The following is a 20,694-nucleotide window of genomic DNA, read 5'->3' on the forward strand; positions in this document are numbered from 1 at the left end:
CTTTCTACTTCCCTTATCCTTTTCTTTCCTTATTCTACTACTCCTAATCTTCTTCACTTTTCAACAATCTTTCTTTAAACTACCACTCTTTCTTTTCCTACTCTCCTTCTTCTCTCTTTTTTAAAACTTCAACTTTTACTCTTCTAACTTTTCTTCTAACCCTACCCCTCTTCTCACACTAAAACCTAACTATTATTATTACTTTCTTCTCTACTCTCTCTTACTCTATTCCTTACCTTCTTCCTTACATATAAACTTACTTTCTTACTTACCCTCTCTCTCTCTTACTTATTCTCTTTCTACCTTTCTCTTCTCTCTCTAATTTTTTACTCTTAATACTTACTCTCTTCTTCTTATCTTTTCTACTCCTCTTTTCTACTTACTTTTCTCTACTACTCTCTTTTCTAACACCTTAACTTTCCTCCTTCTCTTCTTACACCTACCTTCAATCTGTACTCTCTCTTTTACTCTACTAACTTTTTCTAATTTTTCTTATCTTTTTACCTTCTCTCTAACTATTCTTTTATTCAACATCTCCTCTAATCAACTATCTTCTTCTTCTACTTCCCTCTTTTCTCTTTAATTCTTTTTACTATTTAAAACTTATTTATATCTTATCTTCTAACTTCCCTCTTCTATATATCTATTGTTTCTTTCCTTTTTCTTTTTATCTCTATCTACCATCTCTCGATTTTCTTTTGTACTTTTTTTATTATTATTACTATCTTCTCCTACTTATAAATAACTCTTGACTCTATTCCTTTATACTTAACTAATACTATACTATTTTCCTTCTTTCTTTTCTTCTTTCTTTTCTTCTTCTTTACTACTATTACTACGCTACTGTCTTTTTCTCTCTCTTCTATTCCGCTCCGCGGTCTCAACCACCTCCCCTCCTTCACTCTCTTCTGTTCCGCTCCGCGGTCTCAACCACCTTCCCTCCTTCACTCTCAACCGCTTCGCTCCAGGGGCACATCCACGGGCCCCCCGCCTACCCCTCTACTCCCCTCTCCCATGATACCTTATCACGGGCCCACCGCCTACCCCTCTTTCTCCCTCACCCTCTTTCTCCTCAACCACCCTCTTCTCCTTAACTCCCATCTCCTTTCTCCTTCTTTTACTTTTAACTCGACACTTACTTTTTCCTATTATTAACTTTCCCTTCCCTCCTCACTGCTCTCTTGTGACACCTGACGGGCCCACCACCCACCCCTCTCTTGCGCGTCACGGCCTTTTTAGTTTGCGGGCGCGTCTCTCTAACGCACAATATGCCCTGTGCACTCTTAGGCGGGTTTCCGTCATACCCCCTACCAGTTGCCGGCCTGCAAATGCGGGTAACTCTAACCCTAACCTCGACCTGTGTCTGGTCCTAAACCCAACTTCACTTATCTGACGTCTTTGTTACGCTTACTCTCTTGTAACGCCTTACAGGCCCCCCTTTAGTTCTTCTCCCCTAAACGCTGTCTCAATCGTTTCTACAGTTTAATGCTGTGCTCTTCTGCTTTTAACAACGGATCTGCTCACTCTGTTAACCTTCTTGCTGGTTACCCGGCCTTTTACGGGCTGTTTGCTGTTGTCTCTTACCAGTCACAGGTCATGCTCCTCGACTGCCCGCCTTCCCTCCCTCTCCACCCTTTCGCCTTTCTCCAACGGTCTCGACCACGCTTCTGTTAACACTTGCTGCACTCTCAGACGGGTATCTGCTACACCCCTGTTACGCGTCACTAACGCACCGGTTACGGGGGCCTCTTCACGGGTTACGGACCTCTCTACGGGCTCAGGGGCACCTCTACAGGTTGTACGCCTTACTGTCGGCCTCTTCTTATTCTGTGCTATTGTCAACTACTTTGCTCGGCGTCCTTGTAATACATTATCACGGCTTACCTCTCTACTGCTTTGCTATGTTAACCTCTCAATGATACCTCATCACAGCTTCGTCGCCTACCTCTTCTCTTTTCTTAACTACTGCGCTTCTTGTGCCTCCCCACAGGCCTTCCGCCCCCCCCTTCTACTTCACCGCTGCGCTCGGCTTCTTTGTGACACCTTACGGGCCCACCGCCCACCCTCTTCTCCCTTCTTCTCAGCGACCCTCTCTTAAAACACCCACGGGCCCACCGCCCACCCCTTCTTCTACCCTCTTCTCTCCCTTATCCCTTGCTCGTGATACCTTATCACGGCCCTACCCACCTCCCCTCTTTCTCCTTCACCCTCTACCGCCCCGCCCGACTGCTTTGTGACACCTGACGGGCCCACCGCCCACCCTTCTCTCACGCACTACAACATCTACAGGATTAGGAATGCCTTTCTGGCTGCGGCACCACAATCAGGTTTGCTAAACTTCCCCTAACTACTGTTCTATCTTGTGACAATACTCTCTAAACGCCTAAAAACCTTTTTAAATGCATCCTCCTCTCTATATCTTACTTTTCCCTAATTTTCGTTGTCTTAATCCTGCGCTTTCTTTTTAATACAAACGGCTGCTTTAGGTTAGGGACTTACTTACTTTTAGGTGCTCTTCCTAGTTTACGGGCTCTTTCTAGGCTGTGCGCTGTTCTTAAATGATTGGCTCTTACTACTTGGGGGCACTAATGTGGACTCCCTTAGCTTGCAGGGACCACTTTCGGGCCACTTGGGGGGACTACTTTCGGGCCACTTAGGGGAACTACTTGGGAACCACTTAGATTGGGGGACCTACTCAGGTTGGACGTGCCACTTAGGTAGGGCAACTACTTAGGTTAACGCACTACTTGTGGAACTACTTAGGGAACCACTTGTGGACCTACTTAGGCTAGGGGACTACTAGGCAACCACTTGGGTTGGCGGACCACTTTGGGAACCACTTGGGATACTACGCGGGTTGATGCTTACTACGCGGGTTGATGCTTACTACGCGGGTTAATGCTTACTACGCGGGTTAATGCTGACTATGCGGGTTGGTGCTGACTACGTGGGTTGGGGGATCCGCATGGGTTAGGGGCTCTACTTAGGTTGGGGGGGCTCTACATAGGTTGGGGGATCCGCATAGGTTGGGGGCTCTACTTAGGTTGGGGGGCTTTACTTGGGTTGGGGGCTTTACTTAGGTTGGGGGATCCGCATAGGGTGGGGGGAACTACTCAGGTTGGTGGCTGTCTCTTGCGGGCGTCTGTGTTCTTCTACATGCTGTTGCTTGCTTAACCAAACCACATATAACCCTAACCCTATCCTGACATACGTCCCAGCCCCCACCGCAGCTCTAACACCTCTACTTGTCTCTGCTGCCCTCTTTACTTATGCTCTCTGCGCTTGTGTGCGCTTCTGCTCCTTTGTCTGTCTTGTTAATAATCTGCTTGCCGTAAACGCCAGTAACTCTACCTTAATTTGCGTCCAGACTGGAACTTAACCCTAATGCTAACTTGCGTCCGGGCCCGACCGCAACTCTACTACCCTGACTTCCGTCCCAGCCTGAACCTAACTCGGCTGCACCGCTTCTATGAATCGTAAGCGGAAATTCTTTTATTTGCTACTACTGCATCTACTGCGTCTACTCAGCTAACAACCGCGTAATCTAACAAAATTCCTTAACTAAATTGTTGCTCTCTACGTTGTCTAGCGGCTGCTTCTTCCCTAAATATTTAATTAACATCCTACCCGGTCCTGCATCGTCCACCCCAAGCTCCACTAATTAGACCTGCTATTGGGCATTTGCCTCTGTGTAACCGAATACTATGCCTATTAACCCTGCGCTTAATACCCCAGTGTACTAACAAGTTCTGTCCTCTACTTGTTAATATCGCCCCTCCCCGTTCGGTTCCCAGCTATTGCAAATCTCCTGCGGCACGCCACCGCACAGGAAACAGCCTAAAAACATGTTAAACCGAACTTGATCATCCATCCTCTGTACTATCTCTTTTGCTTTTTTACTTTCTGCCCTCTAACACTGCCGTATGTTGTGTCTGCTCTGCGCGTTGCCCGCTCCCTTGCATATCCTGCATTAATTCGCCTACTACGCTAACTGCCTGCGCACCCACTCTATATCAGCAAACTCTTGCTGTCGATGCTCCGTCAACGTCTGCCACAGCCCCCGACGCGCCTGCTCCTGCTGCCAAAACACCTGCTGCACCTCTTCTTGCTCGGCTTCAACGACGTCTATCTCGTCCCGATCGTTGTTCTCTGGCTCGCTCTCTTCTTCTGTTTCTTCCTCTACCACCTCCTCCAGCTGCCCGTCTATCCCTCGACACACGTCGCACATCTCCTCGTTGTCCTCCTCTCTACACCCTGCTTGATCCTTCCTCCCATCCAAATACCCGTCCAACACTTCCCTCCTGCAGCCAACCGCCCTGCTCTCGCCACCTTCCACATACTCCCTCACCATCTGCCGCTCAGCTTCTGTCCTGTTGTTGTTAGTGCGTTGTTTCCTATCCTAAACAATTAAAACTGCCTCGCTTTGCAACCCGTCCTAGCCTGCCCTGCCGCTCTCTTGTGCGTAATCTAACATGGTAAACGGCTAATTAATGTGAATAATGCACCGTACATCCGGTATGTCCACGCCTATCCCTAACGCGCTCGTTGCTACAATCACGCGCTGCTTACCTGCCATGAAGTCTGCTAACATGGTTGGCTTGCCTATAGCATCCGCGTGATACGCGTAACAATCCAATTGCTCTGCTATTGCCTTTACCTTCAGCTTTAAGTTGCTGTACACAATAAGCTTACCTGTCCTGTACTTCTACATCTTCTGCCGCACTGTCTTAACAACCATCAACTTAACGTCCTTCTTCTTCGCGGACTGGCTGATCTGGATGGTCTGATACGCCACGTTTGTCCTAGTAGTTAGTTGTCTAAACATCTTGACCTGCTTCTGCTTGTAATGCATTCGTTAATACAGCTCGTCTTCTTCTGTCAGCAGCAACGTTGCTGTTAACAGCACCATCTGCGTCTCAGCTGCTGCCAGCCTGCCGAGCTGTTGCATCTGCTTGCGGAACGTGTAGCAACGGTTCAACACAATGTAACACTTGTTAATCACGATGCGGTCCAGCTGCCGCGTCGCTCGCAGCCGGTTCAAAAACGTCGCGAACGCTTCTCCTACTGCCGACTCAGGCGTTACAAACACAATAGCTGCTGCGTCAGGCAGGCAGCAACTCTGCCACTCGGCACACGATATCCCCAGCTCCTTGCATCGCCGCATCATGTCACTACGCAGCAAAACCAACGGCACAACGACGACCGTTGTTCTGCCTTGCTCTGCCCACGCCGGCAACATAAACAGCATGCTCTTGCCTGCGCCAGTCGGCATCACGGCCACAACAGGGCTCTCGCCGGCAATGATCGCCTTAATCGCCTCCTTCTGCACGCCTCTGAATTTGGCTTTCTTGCCCTTCATTCGCTTAAGTTGCGCTGCCGGGTCCATCTTCCTCAGCTGCTCCAGCCGCTCTATCCTCGCCTCGTCGGCCTCGCTCTTGAACGGCGCCTTCTTCTGCTTCTTAACGTCTGCCACTGCGTCTACGGCAGACTAGAAACCTAAAAACCGGTGCCAATTGGTGCTTGAGTTGCGGAACAGCTGCCGCCTGTCTGCTGTAACGCCTGCTATCTCTATGATCCCGCGCGTGTATACCATGCCGGCTACGTGCGCGCTGTGGCCGGCCTGCTTGTCCTAGATGTTGGCGAGCATATTCTCCTCATTCCACTCCTTGTTCTCCTCTCCCTCCTCTGCTCGAAATGCCGACAATGGCTGCAAAAACCTCCGGCTGATGCTGATGGCAATCTCACGGTATGCTGCAATCGTCAACTCTTGCTTTAAACCTACTCTGCTTTTACGCTTTAGTATTTCACAAAATTGGTCGCTTGTCCACTTCCGTCTGCTGGGGTCCGCTGGCCACATGTGTGATGATATTGCCTCTTTCTCCTACACTATCGCCTCTAACTGCTGCTAAAACGGCAACACCAACTACATGTAATACACCACCAGCTCGCCTACCTCGCGCAGCAAGTACCAGTGAATGATCTTAACATTGCTGCTTACAGCATACCCCTTATAGTACCACGTAACAAACGCAACTATGCTGTCCTTAATAAAAATGTTTCAGTGGCCCCCCTTAATGGTGTTGCTGTGTTGAACGCTGCCTAACTCTGGCCACCTTGCGGGTTGCCCTTCTGCCATGTGCACTAACGCGGCCAGCTTCTCTTGAAACGCAATTACTTGATCCATGTACCGCTCCACCTCTTTCTAGTCGATGCCTGAACAGGTTCCTGGCTTAATGAACCTTTCCCTGACGCTGTTGTCCTGGCCTACCTGCTCAAACAACCACTTTTCCCTATCTACGGGCATGCGTGTGCAGTGGTCCTGCAAAAAGTTCCACCCTGGCCGCTTATTAGTCGGGTTGTCGCGCAGCTGCTCCCATGGGATTAGGGGCACTTGACCTGCTGTCTGCTCGCCGCAAAACAGCAACTCCTCCACCAGCAGCCGCTTGGCCTCAGCCTGCATACCGTGCACTATGCCGCAGAACTAGGCTATAGTGAAGTGCAAGTTCTTATACAGCAGCTCATCCTTCCCTATCCACTTAACATGGCTGCGCGACGTAGTGTTGTAGTGCACCTTCAGCCCGTACGTGCGTAAGTTAAGCATCTACTACATTAGGCTGTGGCTCCCTTGCACCATAAACCTGTCCATCATCTGCTGCACAAACTCTAAGCAGCCTTTAGGTTAACGCTGACTAGGGGGGCTACTGCCGCTGTCGCTCCCCCTGTACGCGCTATTGTTGTCGAACGCCTGCTCTTTAAACGGCTCAGACAGCTCTAGTGCGTGCTGCACGACCATGAAACAGGTGATTTTGATTACGGATAACAAGATTGGCGGGTACAGCTCAGGGCCCTTCCAGCCGTCTTCCTTAACGCCGAGCACGGCTAACGCGCACACCATCGCGCAATTGTACTCCTTGCGGCAGATAGTCTGTTTAAGCAACACAATGCAAAAGTCCAAGCACGCTTTTTTAATCGGCCTCAGCTTCGCGTGCTTAGGCTCATTGTTGCGTTCAGACGGGTCCTGCTCGTCGTTAAGCTTATCGATCATCATCTCGTCCTCCTCTTCCTCCCCGTCCTCGTCCTGGTCCTCGTCCGCTATCTCCATCTCTGCCCCGCCTACGTCTCTCTCTGCCTGCTCGATCAACGCCTCCCACGCCTCGCGCTGCTGCTGCGTGAAGCGGTACTTGGGGCTCTTCCAGCAGTGCTCCCTCTGCGTCTGTGCAAAAAACATCAGTATCTGCTTCTATAGACGTGACCGCTCTTTAATCAACTTCTTGTCCATGTACGCCTGCAGCAGCGTGTACCTAGTCTGATGCTTCTCTATACAAATAGCTTCCATACGCACAAATATGCCTGTCTGCTTAATAACAGACGTCTGGCTCACGCAGGCCAGTCCATCCATCGCGCTCCAAATTGCAGCCTTAACGGGCTCCTTATCTTTCTCTAGGTCTATGTTAGGCTCCTTAATGCTTGCTAGCAATTTGGTACGATCCAGTTTGTTTAAGTACAGCAGCTACCCAGTCCGCTCCAGCCATAGGGCTGCCTCGTCCTTCTCCCTGTCTTCGATTATTGTCTTTGTCCGGTTCTTGACGTTGGCCCACGTCTTAGCCATCTCCTCGCCTACACGCGCCCACGCTGCCTCGCCCTTAATAGGGACAGGCTGCGGACCGCTGTCTAGGGTGTGACGCACCTCGAAGTACTGTAATCTGTGCCAGCTGCCAAAAAGTCGCTGGCAGTGTACGCGCTTGCAGCCATCTTCGAGCTGGGCCTGTAACGCCTTTGCCCGGGTTCAGCTGGGGCGTCCGCATTTCTTTCCAGCTGACCACCCATGTGTCGTACGCTAATGTTCTTTCAGCATCTTTAGGCTGCGGAACACTAGTTAGCATGTCTCTGGTTCGAGTTAACACAGCAGCCCGTCGTCGAATACGGGCAGCTGGGGGATCGCCTGCACGCTGTTGCTGGGTATCTCCAACTCCGTAGGGTACTGTAGCAAGCCTGCCCACTGACGTACGGCTTCCCCAACCGCCTTAACGCTTTTAAGTGACTTCTTGTGCTGTTTGTGCAAGTGGCTCTTGATCTGATCTGGCTATACTGCGTATCGGCACGCTCTGCACACCGCGACCTGGTACTCAGCCAAGTGCTTAAAATACGGATTCTTGACTTCTTCTGCCGACATGTTGGTGGCTTGGTTCTTGCTTGATCCAACGCTGCAGTCGCTGTTCTTATCGCTGGGTTATGTTAAGTTTCGCACCCCAGCTTGTGCGCCCGCTCATGTTGTACAGGCTGATCTCTGTTCGGTCTGTTACCCTGGTCAGGGGCTTAACCCAACAAATCTCTTTCTTCTTCCGCTGTATCTCCTACATTAATAAACAAACAGTTATGTCACCATCTAATCTACCCTAGATCTCCGCGTTGGAAGATGCCGCCGAGCAATTCGATGGTGGGCCCCGGAGCTTCCCGCTAGCCAGCGAGTCGAGCTTTGCCTACAGGCTCGCATACAACCTGCCGAACCTAGACTACTAAAAGCTATTTTAGAGCAAGGCAACTGTCTTAGACTCGCAGCGTGATGCTCTATTCCGCCCGCACAGCGCAGGCTGGCTGATTCCGGCCAAGACAAGTGTCTGCAAGCCTGTCTTTGTTGCCTACTCTGTGCTGTCAGCAATATGGCTGTTAAAGGAGACGCTTGCTAAGGACGCGCTGCCTGCTGATGCTTAGGCCCGGCTGGTCTCTGCAGCGCAGGATCTTGCTAGCAGCCCGAGCGACAGCTTCTAGAAGGAACCCCCTTCAGCGCAGCAGCCCTGCGATTCCCTACCACCGTCGACAAAGCGCGCTGCTGCATCCAGCTCAGCGCGGCCGTCCAAGCGCCTCCGACGAGCCAGCGAGTCTCCCAGTCCTGCGACGCCGCTGGAAGCAGAGGACGAAGCGGAGGAACCTGAGCAGCTTGCGCCGCCCAGTGAATCTGAGGCGGCTGAGGACCCTAAACAGCCCGTCCGTGGACAGGTTGGACACAAGGAACCGCCCCAGATTACGAGCGTCTCTAACAAAAACCGTCGTGCTGAGCAGGAGCGCGCCAGGAAGCTGGAGCTTATGCGAGCGCAGAAGAAACAGGACCTTAGGTTGGTGCTGCCGCCTAAGTCGGCATCCCGCAGGGAACACGGTGCCTATGCCTCCATCTTGCGGCGGGATGAGCCGTTCATCTCTTGGATCCTCAAGCAGCTGGTTGACGACGACGACCTGTACAGCAGTACCGCAACGCCTTACCTGACAGCTTCTGGCATACTCAAAAAGGCCAACTCCATCAGCAACACTACCTCCCAGGCCTCTGCGGCTGCATTTCTGCGGAGCTGGCGCACACAAGGCTTACCCTTTGCGCAGGAGTCTGTGGAGGATCGCCCGCCCGCTTCCTCGCGCACCCGCTAGTCGCTGTCGCAGAAGAATAGCTCCTCGACTGTGCCAAAGAGCGCGCTCGCTTCTGCCTGGAGCCTGTGCGATCGCTACGAGCAGGAGTTGGATATTATCTATATTAAGTACCGCTAGGCTATAGCTTTCCTTAGCAAGGCCTACACTAAGAGGATAGACCAGATCAAGGAGCAAGACGTTGCCCGCAGCAGCGATGCTAAGAACCGAGGCAGCAGGGGCAAAGTCAGCTCTGAGGCCATGGACGCCCTGCTGCTGTCCGCCACCGCCATGTCGGGGCGTCAGCAGCGTCAGCGATTTAAGAAGCAGCTGCACCAAGCGCTCCGCTGGTACGAAGCAGCCAAGCAGCTGGGCTGGGGCATGCTCTGCCTGATGCCGCACAACATTATCTCCAACTTGTGGGTAGAGAACAATCTCCGCGTCCCCTTCTGGCACATCTGGCTCAAGTTGGTTGTAGAGGTGAATCTGGAGGCCTACAAAGCAAGCATGGCCTTAGACGCCTGGCTAGGCTCAGAAGGCATCTCTGGCGGATCTATCAGCGAGAAGGCAACGCTGTCGATCGAGGCAGACACGCCGACACCGGCGACGCAAGTGGAGGAGATTAAAGACAGCGAGATGGAAGATGGCGAAGACACCAAGAACGGCGACAACGACGGCGCTGAGGATGCGCCGTCTCAAGGACCCGCTAAGAGCCCTGCGCCCGCCCGTCCGATGCGCCAGCTTACCTTAATTGAGCTGTGTAAGCCTTTTCAAGGCAAATAGCATACTACAATTTTTTATTCTGTGCTATGCAGTAAGTGTGTTACTTTCTTGTGTTGGTGTTTACAGAGTTGTTCTGTTGTAGTGATGCGGCGGGGCCTGGTCCTCCGCGCACTAGCCTAACCCTGACCAACCCCAACTACAAGCACCAACCCCAACACTACCAACCAAGTGGACAATGATGCTGGGGGTTGCATGGATAACAGAGTTGAGTGCTGCGAGACTGTTGTCTACGTTTTAGCTCGAACGGACTTAAAAATGGAATTCCAATGTACAACTGAATAGTATTCTAGCGTACGTTGTGACTGAAAATACGCTAGTGTCCTGTAGCTGTTGTCACTAACAAAACCAAAGCTATAACTCCAGTGAAGGTACACTGCAACTACCCATTTGGGATAGTGTTGAAATGCACCTTCAGCCTGTACGTACGCAAGTCGAGCATCTACTACATTAGGCTGTAGCTGCCTCGTACCATGAACCTGTCCATCATCTGCTGCACAAACTCTAAGCAGCCTTTTGGTCGACGCAGCCTAGGGTTACTGCTGCCGCTGTCGCTCCCCCCGTACGCGCTGTCGTTGTCAAACACCTCCTCTTCAAACGGCTCAGACAGCTCGAGTGCGTGTTGTACAACCATGAAACGGGTAATTTTAATTACTAACGACAATATCAGCAGGTACAGCTCAGCATCCTTCCAGCCGTCCTCTTTAACGCCGAGCACAGCCAACACACACACTAACGCGCAGTTGTACTCCTTACAGCAGATGCGCTAGTTAAGTAGCGCAATGCAAAACATTAAGCACGCTTTCTTAATCAGCGTCAGCTTTGCGTGCTTGGGCTCGTTCTCGGGCTTGTTCTCGGGCTTGTTGTCGCACTCGGACGGGTCCTGCTCGTCGTTGAGTTCATCAATCATTATCTCGTCCTCCTCCTCCTCTTCCTCCTCGTCCTCATCCTGGTCCTCGTCCGCTACCTCCATCTCTGCCCCGCCTACGTCTCTCTCTGCCTGCTCAATCAATGCCTCCCATGCCTCGCGCTGCTGCTGTGTGAAGCGGTACTTGGGGCTGTTCTAACGGTGCTCCCTCTGCGTCCTTGCGAAAAACATCAGTATCTGCTTCTACAGGCGTGACTGCTCTTTAATCGACTTCTTGTCCATGTACGCCTGCAGCGGCGTGTACCTAGTCTAGTGCTTCTCTGTACAAATGGCCTCCATGCGCACAAATATGCCTGTCCGCTTAATAACAGACGTCTGGCTCACGCAGGCCAGTCCATCTATTGCGCTCCAAATCGCAGCCTCAACAGGCTCCTTATCTTTCTCTAGGTCTATGTTAGGCTCCTTAATGCTCGCTAGCAATTTAGGACAATCTAGTTTGTTCAAGTACGGCAGCTACCCAGTCCGCTCCAGCCATAGGGCCGCCTCGTCCTTCTCCCCGTCTTTGATCGTTGTCTTCGCCCGGTTCTCGACGTTGGCCCACGTCTTGGCTATCTCTTCGCCTACGCGCGCCTACGCTGCCTCGCCCTCTGTAGGGACAGGCTGCGGGCCGCTGTCTGGGGTGTGACGCACCTTAAAGTACTGCGATCTGTGCTAGCTGCCAAAAAGTCGCTGGCAGTGTACGCGCTTGCAGCCGTCTTCCATCTGGGCTTGTAACGCCCCTGCCCGAGTTCAGCTGGGACGTCCTTGCCTTTTTCCCAGCGACCAGCCGTTATGGTCTTTGCGCCAGTGCTTTTTGATTAAGTTAACAGTTCTTGTAATATGCTGGCATTTTTTAGGCTTAAGTTGGTATAGCAAGCCATTGTTGTATACTGGCAGCTGGGGGATAGGCTGCACGTTGTTGTCTGGTACCGTCCACTCGCTAGGGTACTGTAGCAAGCCCGCCCACTGACGGACGGCATCCCCTACAGCTCTAACGTTCTTTAGCAGCCTCTTGTGTTGCTTCTGCAAGTGGCTCTCGATCTGGTCCGGCCATACTGCGTACCGGCACTCCTTGCACACTGCTACCTGGTACTCAGCCAAGTGCTCAAAGTACTGATGCTCAACGGTGGCTTCTAACATGTTAGTAGTCCTCTGCGAGCCTCTGTGTGTGTGTTTTTTTTTTCCTTAAGGCAACTGCTCTTATCTCTGAATTGTGTTAAGTTTTGCACCCTAGCTTGTGCGCCCGCTCATGTTGTATAGGCTGATCTCCGTTCGGTCCGTTACCCTGGTCAGGGGCTGAACCTAACAAACATCCTTCTTCTTCCGCCGTATCTCCTATATTAACAAACAAACAGTTATGTCACCATCTAATCTACCCTAGATCTCCGCGTTGGAAGATGCCGCCAAGCAATTCGATGGCGGGCCCCAGAGCTTCCTGCTAGCCAGCGAGTCGAGCTTTGCCCACAGGCTCGCATACAACCTGCCAAACCTAGACTACTAAAAGCTGTTTTAGAACAAGGCCACTGTCTTAGACTCGCAGCGTGATGCTCTATTGCACCCACACAGCGCAGGCTGGCTAGTTCTGGACGAGACGAGTGTCTGCAAGCCTGTCTTTGTTGCCTACTTGGTGCTGTCGGCAATATAGCTGTTGAGGGAGACGCTCAACAAGGACGCGCTGCCTGCTGATGCTTGGGCCCGGTTGGTCTCTGCAGCGCAGGATCTTGCAAGCAGCCCAAGCGACAGCTTCTAGAAGGAACCCCCTTCAGCGCAGCGGCCCTGTGATTCCCTACCACCGTTAACAAAGCGTGCTGCTGCATCTAGCTCAGCGCGGCCGTTCAAGCGCCTCTAACAAGCCACCGAGCCTCCCAGCCCTGCGGCGCCGCTGGAAGCAGAGGACGAAGCGGAGGAACCTGAGCAGCTTGCGCCGCCCTGCAAACCTGAGGCGGCTGAGGACCCTAAAGAGCCTGTCCATGGACAGGTTGGACAGGAGGAACCCGCCCAGATCACAAGCGTCTCTAACAAAAACCGCCGTGCTAAGCAGGAGCGCGCCAGAAAGCTGGAGCTTATGCAAGCGCAGAAGAAACAGGACCTTAGGTTGGTGCTGCCGCCCAAGTCGGCATCCTGCAGGGAACACGGTGCCTATGCCTCCATCTCGCGGCGGGATAAGCTGTTTATCTCTTAGATCCTCAAGCAGCTGGTTAACAACAACGACCTGTACAGCAGTACCGCAACGCCTTACCTGACAGCTTCTGGCATGCTTAAAAAGGCCGACTCTATCAGCAACACTACCTCCCAGGCCTCTGCGGCTGCGTTTCTGCGGAGCTGGCGCACACAAGGCTCACCCTTTGCGCAGGAGTCCGTTAAGGATCGCCTGTCCGCTTCCTCGCGCACCCGCTGGTCGCTGTCGCAGAAGAGCAGTGCCTCGACTGTGCCGAAGAGCGCGCTCGCCTCTGCCTGGAGCCTGTGCGATCGCTACGAGCAGGAGTTAGATATTATCTATATCAAGTACCGCTAGGCTATAGCTTTCCTTAGCAAGGCCTACACTAAGAGGATGGACCAGATCAAGGAGCAAGACGTCGCCCGCAGCAGGGATGCTAAGAACCGAGGCGGCAGGGGCAAAGTCAGCTCTGAGGCCATAGACGCCCTGCTGCTGTCTGTCACCGCCACGTCAGGGCCTCAGCAGCGTCAGCAATTTAAGAAGCGGCTGCACTAAGCGCTCTGCTAGTACAAAGCAGCTAAGCAACTTGGCTGGGGTATGCTCTGCCTGATGCCGCACAACATTATCTCCAACTTGTGGGTCAAGAACAATCTCCGCATCCCCTTCTGGCACATCTGGCTCAAGTTAGTTGTAGAGGTGAATCTAGAGGCCTACAAAGCAAGCATGGCCTTAGACGCCTGGCTAGGCTCAGAAGGCATCTCTGGCGGATCTATCAGCAAGAAGGCAACGCTGTCGATCGAGGCAAACACGCTAACATCAGCAACGCAAGTAGAGGAGATTAAAGACAGCGAGCTGGAAGACGGCGAAGATGGTGACGACCACAGCGTCGAGCCTGCGCCCTCCCGAAGGACTACAAACAGCCCTGCGGTCGCCCGTGCCATGCGCCAGCTTACCTTAATTAAGCTCTGTAAGCCTTTTACAGGCACGTAGTGTGCTATAATTAATTGCTCTGTACTGTGCATTTAGTGTGTTACTTTCTTACGTTAGTGTTTATGGTGTTAATGTTCTGCTGCGTTAATACAGTCATTGTCCGCGCGCTAGCGCAACCCTAACTACAACAACAAACCCTACCCCCATGATTTACAAAGCTAATTTTGCTATAACTTACACAGGTAATGTAGGTTATTAACGCAAAATATATGTCTAAGTTTAAAGCAGATCCAATCTGTTGTTGCAGAATGACCGTAGTTGGGAGAAAAACCAACTGTACCCATGATAAGATATCCGCGCAAAATCTGTAGCCCTGGTCCCTAACAAATCCGTACCCCTAAATCAACCATTAGAATGGTTGGCCTACCCATCTTGGTTAGGTATGTCAACGCCTATCCCTAACGCGCTTGTTGCTACAATTATACGCTTTTTGCCCGCGGCAAATTCTTCTAACATGCTTGCTTTGCCTACGGCCTTGTGATGGTATGCGTGACAACCTAAGTTCTTCGCCAACTCCTTAACCTTTGGCACCAAATTGCTGTACACTACGACTTTCCCTGTCTTATACTTGCGCAACTTCTGCTGCACCATGCCTAACACCATTTCCTCCACCTCCTTCTTCTTTGCTGCCTTGCCTACCCTGATCACGCGGTACGCTACGTTCGTCCTTGCGGTTTTGGCTCGGAACAAATCGACCTAATCTCGCTCGACGTACATCCGCCGGAACAACTCGTCTTCCTTGCTCGGCGGCAATGTTGCTGTCAACATCACCATCTGCGTCTTGGCAGATGCTAACTTGCCTAACTTCTGCATCTCCTTGCAGAAATTGTACTGGCGGTTCAATACGATGTAACACTTGTTAATCACAATCTGGTCCAGCTGTCGCGTTGCCCGCAACCGGTTCAAAAACGTCGCGAACTCTTCCCTAACTGCTGACTCGGGCGTCACTAATACAACTGCGGCTGCGTCTGGCGGGTGGCGGCTGTCCCACTCGGCGCACGATATGCCCAACTTCCTGCATTGCCGCATTATGTCTCCCTGCAACGCGATTAACAGCACTACAACCACCGTTGTACCGCCCTGCTTGGCCTATACTGGTAACATAAACAACATGCTTTTGCCTGCCCCAGTCAGCATTACTGCCACGACGTGACTCTTGCCGGCAACAATGGCGTTAATAGCCTCTTTCTGCACGCCGCGAAACTCAGCCGCCTTGCCCATTATCTGCTGCATCTGCGCGGCTGTGTCCATCTTCCTTAACTGGCCCCAGCGATCAATCCTCGCCTCGTCTGCCTCGCTCTTGAACGGGGCCTGCTTGCGCTTCTTGCACCCGTTGTCGTCGTCTACGCCTGCTTGGAACCCTAAAAACCAGTGCCAATCCGTGCTCGACATACGGAACTGCTGCCTCTTGTCTGCTACTGCCCCTGCCTGTTCCATGATGCCTCGTGCGTATATCATCCCTGCGATGTGCACCATATACCCTGCCTGCATGTCCGCAATAGCTGACCACGTGTTCTCCTTGTTCTACTCCTTGTTCTTGTCTCCCTCGTCTGCTTAAAACGCGGTGGACCCGCGTAAAAACTGCTGGCTGATGCTAATGGCGATCTTGCGATACGCTGGAATCGTCAGTTCCAATCCTAATCTGATCCTGCTCTCGCGCTTCAACGTCTCTCGGAACCGGTCGCTCGTCCACTTGCGGCCGCTTAGGTCTGCCGGCCACATGTGCGACGATATCACCTCCTTCTCCTACACCATCACCTCCAACTGCTGCTAGAACAGCAACACCAACCACATGTAATACACCAACAGCTCGCCCACCTTGCGCAGCAAATACCAGTGGATAATCTTAACGTTGCCGCTTACGCTGTATCCCTTGTGGTACCGCGTTACGAACACAACTATGCCGTCCTTAATAAATATGTTGCAGTGCCCGCCCTTAACTGTGTTGCTGTGCCAGATGCTTATGATCTCTAGGGCTCTCGCTGGCTGTCCGCCCGCCATGTGCATCAACACAATCAACTTCTCCTGGAACGCAACTACTTAATCCATGTACCGCTCCACCTCCTGCGTGTTAATGCCCGAACGGGTGCCCCGCTGCATGAATCGGTCCCTGATGGCGGCGTCCTGCCCTACCTGCTAGAACAACCACCTCTCTCTATTAACGGGCATGCGCGTGCGGTGGTCCTTTAAAAAATTCCACCTAGGCTGCTTGTCAGTTAGGTTGTCGCGCAAACCGTCCTACGGCACACTAGGGATAGGCTCGGCAACCTTGCTGTTGCCAAACAACAACTTGTCTATTAACAACTGTTAACTCTCTGTCGCCAATCCATACACTATGCCGCAGAACTGTGCTATGCTAAACTGCAAACTCTTATACAACAACTCGTCCCAGCTAACCTACTTAACGTGGCTGCGTGACGTGGTGTTGTAATAGATCTTTAACCTGTACGTCTGTAAATCCAATATCTACTGCATCAGGCTGTAGCTGCCGCGCACCATAAACTGGTCTATTATCTCCTGCACGAACTGTAAACATCCTTTGCGCCAGCGTTAGGGCAGGTTGCTGCTGTCGTCGCTCTTGTACGCGCTGTTACTGTTGAACTCGTCTTTATTATCCAACGGGCCTAACAACTCCAACGCCTGCTGCACAACCATAAACCGCGCTACCTTAATAACAGCCAACAAAACGGGCGGATACTGCTCAGCACCTTTCTATCCATTCTCCTTCACGCCTAACACAGCTAATGTGCACACTAACAGGCTGTTATACTCCTTGCGCGTGATTAACTGGCTTAACAACGCAATGCAAAACTCTAAACACGCCTTCTAGATGCTTAACAACCTCTCTGGCTCACTGATGGCGTTAGTGGTGGGCTTGGCTGTGTCTGTCTCTATCTCGTCGATGGCTTCGTTAACGTCTGCCATGGTCTCGTCTTCTTCGTCTTCGTCCTCTACCTCTTCCTCTTCTTCTTCCTCTTCTGCTTCCTCTCCTTCGACGCTTCTCTCCGCCGCCTCGACCAACGCCTCCCATGCCTCTCGCTGCTGGCAGGTAAAACAATACGCTGGACTCTTCTACGCGTGCTCCTGTTGCGTTTGTGCAAAAAACATTAATATCTGCTGCCACGGCCGCGTGTGGTTGCTAATTAACTTCTCGTCCATGTACGGCTGCAACAGCTGGAATCGCGTCTGGTGCTTCTCTGTCCAGATTGCCTCCAGCCGCACGAACACGCCGATGCGGTAGATAACGGACGCTTGACTGAACCGCGCCAATCCCTCCATCGCCGCCCACATTGCTGCCTCTACAGGCTCGGCCTGCTGCTCCTGCCTGGGATTGGGCTCTGCCACGGGTTCCTCGATGCACGCCATCAGCTTAGGTCGCTCCATGCCTACTAAATACGGCAACTACTGCGTCCGCTCCAACCACAGGTTTACCTCGTCTTTCTCTCCCTCCTGGATGGTGTTTTGCGTCTGCATCTCGACGTTGGCCTACGCCTTGGCCATCTGCTCGCCCACCTGCGCCTATGCCGCGTCGCCATCTGGCACAACGTCTGGGCTATTGTCGTCAGGCTGCTTAACCTCAAAATACTGCGACCCCAGGCCCTAGACCAACAACTGCTGGCAATAGATTCTCTTACAACCCTTGCTGATGCGCTCTTGTATCTCTGCCTTCTCTACCCAGCTCGGACGACCTCCTTTTCCTGCTACTGACTAACTGTGGGTCTTCTGCTAATGCTTCCTTATTGCCTCTGCGCTTTAGAATATCTGACGGCAATGGTCTGCGTCTACCTGACACATTAACCTGTCTGCGTAAACCAGCAACTGATGTATAGGCTGAATAGCCTAGCTTAGCACTTCTAACTCTCCTGCATATTAAATTAATCTAGCCTAACTACTTACGTCTTCTGCTACTAACTCGGCTTGCTTCCGGCTGACACGATGACGCTGCAAATGACTCCTAACCTGGCTAGGCAAAACGCTGTGTCTACACTCTTTGTAAACTGCCAACGCGTACTTAACTAAATGCTCAAAATACTTGCCTGCAACGCTATCCTCTGTTATGATTGCTGCTGAACGTTAAACTGTAGATGAATGATAACAATTAGTAACACAGGGTTGTGCTAGCACACTATAGGTTACTAGTAATTGTTTGCATTTTACTATACTTAACTACAGTCTGCATGTTATATATTGTGTTGTAGACGTGTCCTACCTCTTATATGTGTGATACAACTACGCGCGTAGTTAACGTTTGTAATTGCTGGTTGTTATCTCGGAACGTCTCCGAACCTGGTCGCTTGGGTTCTCCCAACCTCACAAACCTTACCCCAACCTCTAACACGAAACCCTAACGCACGTAACCACGCATGCTGTAGGGATATAATTTCGCTGGAGCATATAACTAAATGCGCTGATTAATATACTTAAATTTAGGGTTAATTGACTAGTAGAAACCTAACTAGACTAATTGCTTTAAGTTTTCTGGAGTCAGCTATACGTGATGTAGTCTACGCAAGGAAAATGGATATCCTAGTACGTTGAAAACTGGAGGAAGTACTGCCTCCAGTTGCAGCCCTGGGATAGCATTAACGCGATTCACACTCCGAATCGCTGTGTTATATTGGTGAGGGCCTTTATAGCTAGTAATGTATTATTTCTTACTAAAGGGGGTAGAACCTCCTAGAGCACTAAAGGGGACGCCTAACATGCTAAAAGCGCGCAATCTAGTAACTAGGGCAGACTCTACAATTAATGTACAATAGGTAGGAAAACTACTATACTTAAGCAGCTATTAGATTAAGGACCTGCTACTATAGGGGGAGCAAAATGCCCTGTATGTAGACAACGCTATAGTATACAGGATTGCTATTATATTAATCTAGATAAGGCACCTAAGTAGTAGATACTAAATAAGACAATAAATAAGCTTATAAAATTTAAGCGTAAGAAAGACACTACATTTTAAGGGCTAATTTGCAGACAAAGCAGAACCTGTCTAAGAACACTAGTTGTAAAATAATTATATACTCTAACGCCTAAACACTTAAAGAATAACTAAAGGGCTAGAGAGTTACAAATGTGAAAGCTGTCTTTAATACAGCATTAGGCGGAAGGAATGCTAAAGGCTATCTACTAAGGAGGTTGTTTATCCTTAACTTAGGATTAACCTACTATATAATAAATAACCCTAACTATATACACAACTTCTGCCTACTAATTCCTAGTAACTATGTCTAGGCTAGAAACTTAAAAGTGTAGATAAAGGGATAAAGATTAATTAAGCTAAGTTTAATAAACTAGTCTAGAACCTGCAGTATAACACTGCATAACGTAGCAGTCTACCCTAACCTACTATGCAATTTAGTATCTTTCCACCTCCTAAGACAACAAGGGATATTGTAGGATACCTAGACAAATCTAACAACCCTACGAAGATTAGACAACAAAATTATCTACACTATTAGTAAAATGTTTATGTAATAGGTACTAGAGTATAAGGAATTGTAAGACGCCTTATACTACACATATAAAACTATATTAAAAACTATAAAGGGACTATAAAGAGCCTCTGCTATACTATAGCACAAGTAACTAGGTTATTCTAGCCTAGTAGTAGTAGAACACCTTGTATAATAAACTTAGGGGGTGCGTATTAAGGGTATTACTACAGCAGAGTGCAATTTCTACAGAAGAGCAAAATTAAGGCAATAAATAAGCTGAGCCCTACGCACAAATAATAACAGCCTAGGAAAAAGATTATGTACTAGTTTCCACACCTATAAAGCTTAAGGGGTAACAAAAGAAAAGAGCTAATTATTAATTACTAAAAAATTGTAAGGCCTATAATACAATCTACTTTACTAACAACTAAACAGCAAAATCTATTATTAAAGCCTTTTTAACATTTATACTATTTCTTAAAAAATACTACAACATATTAGTAAGGACAATTAAGGCGGACAATAAAATTATAACTGTTAAGCTAGTAGTTTAAAGATAGTTAGTAACATAAGGAATTATTATTAAGCCTTCTACACTAGATATATATGCACAAAATAGAGGCGTAGAACGCTTAGGGGGCGTAAATAAGGAGAAAGCTCTCGCTATACAACTTAACGCTAACCTCGTCTAAGAACTATAGCTAGAAGTTACAAGAGCTGCAGTATAACTCTATAACAGAACTCTAAACTACATAAACTATTAGAAAACACTATATAAAATACTCTTTACGCAAGTTAATTTTAGTAATAGGATAGTAATATTATTATACAAACCTAATCTTACACACCTTAAAGCATATAGCTGTAAGGCATTTATAATAACTAATAATACACACAGAGGTAGATTATGCCTTTATCGCCTAGACCTAAAGGTATAGATTAGTTATCTAGTAGGATACTAATTACTAAATATATACTAAATATAGATACTATTACTTGCTAAAGTAACTAGTACCTAGGACGTTGTA

The 20,694-nt window shown here is 49.9% G+C and overlaps 6 protein-coding genes across 6 annotated transcripts, besides 17 other annotated features; 4 read left to right on the plus strand and 2 right to left on the minus strand.

The window, feature by feature from the left end:
* Positions 1 to 2,846: part of a mobile genetic element that runs on past the window's edge.
* Positions 274 to 401: a tandem repeat.
* Positions 2,847 to 2,966: a dispersed repeat.
* Positions 2,967 to 3,106: 140 nt separating this feature from the next.
* Positions 3,107 to 10,329: a mobile genetic element.
* EKO05_0003907 (uncharacterized protein) lies at positions 6,680 to 7,228 on the minus strand (the record flags this gene model as incomplete). Its single annotated transcript, XM_038945440.1, has 1 exon — positions 6,680 to 7,228. One exon carries the CDS (start codon positions 7,226 to 7,228, stop codon positions 6,680 to 6,682), a length of 549 nt encoding a protein of 182 aa, XP_038799737.1.
* Positions 7,051 to 7,120: a tandem repeat.
* Positions 8,676 to 8,679: a direct repeat.
* Positions 8,680 to 10,046: a long terminal repeat.
* Positions 8,680 to 14,111: a mobile genetic element.
* EKO05_0003908 (uncharacterized protein) lies at positions 9,085 to 9,417 on the plus strand (the record flags this gene model as incomplete). Its single annotated transcript, XM_059636266.1, has 1 exon — positions 9,085 to 9,417. One exon carries the CDS (start codon positions 9,085 to 9,087, stop codon positions 9,415 to 9,417), a length of 333 nt encoding a protein of 110 aa, XP_059492249.1.
* On the plus strand, positions 9,655 to 10,176 carry EKO05_0003909 (uncharacterized protein; the record flags this gene model as incomplete). The annotated part of the gene is made up of 1 exon (XM_038938976.2): positions 9,655 to 10,176. The coding sequence occupies one exon, from the start codon at positions 9,655 to 9,657 to the stop codon at positions 10,174 to 10,176; it is 522 nt and encodes a 173-aa protein (XP_038799738.2).
* Positions 10,498 to 14,618: a mobile genetic element.
* On the minus strand, positions 10,940 to 11,146 carry EKO05_0003910 (uncharacterized protein; the record flags this gene model as incomplete). Its single annotated transcript, XM_038938998.2, has 1 exon — positions 10,940 to 11,146. The coding sequence occupies one exon, from the start codon at positions 11,144 to 11,146 to the stop codon at positions 10,940 to 10,942; it is 207 nt and encodes a 68-aa protein (XP_038799739.2).
* Positions 11,087 to 11,168: a tandem repeat.
* Positions 12,747 to 14,111: a long terminal repeat.
* Positions 13,335 to 13,595, plus strand: EKO05_0003911 (uncharacterized protein; the record flags this gene model as incomplete). Its single annotated transcript, XM_059636267.1, has 1 exon — positions 13,335 to 13,595. One exon carries the CDS (start codon positions 13,335 to 13,337, stop codon positions 13,593 to 13,595), a length of 261 nt encoding a protein of 86 aa, XP_059492250.1.
* EKO05_0003912 (uncharacterized protein) lies at positions 13,848 to 14,228 on the plus strand (the record flags this gene model as incomplete). The annotated part of the gene is made up of 1 exon (XM_038938981.2): positions 13,848 to 14,228. The coding sequence occupies one exon, from the start codon at positions 13,848 to 13,850 to the stop codon at positions 14,226 to 14,228; it is 381 nt and encodes a 126-aa protein (XP_038799740.2).
* Positions 14,112 to 14,115: a direct repeat.
* Positions 14,608 to 18,809: a mobile genetic element.
* Positions 17,158 to 17,220: a tandem repeat.
* A 233-nt stretch (positions 18,810 to 19,042) lies between the features above and the next one.
* Positions 19,043 to 20,694: part of a mobile genetic element that runs on past the window's edge.
* Positions 19,781 to 20,694: part of a mobile genetic element that runs on past the window's edge.
* Positions 20,622 to 20,658: a tandem repeat.

The sequence above is a fragment of the Ascochyta rabiei genome, chromosome 6 (genome assembly GCF_004011695.2).
Source record: "Ascochyta rabiei chromosome 6, complete sequence".
Taxonomy (NCBI): domain Eukaryota; kingdom Fungi; phylum Ascomycota; class Dothideomycetes; order Pleosporales; family Didymellaceae; genus Ascochyta; species Ascochyta rabiei.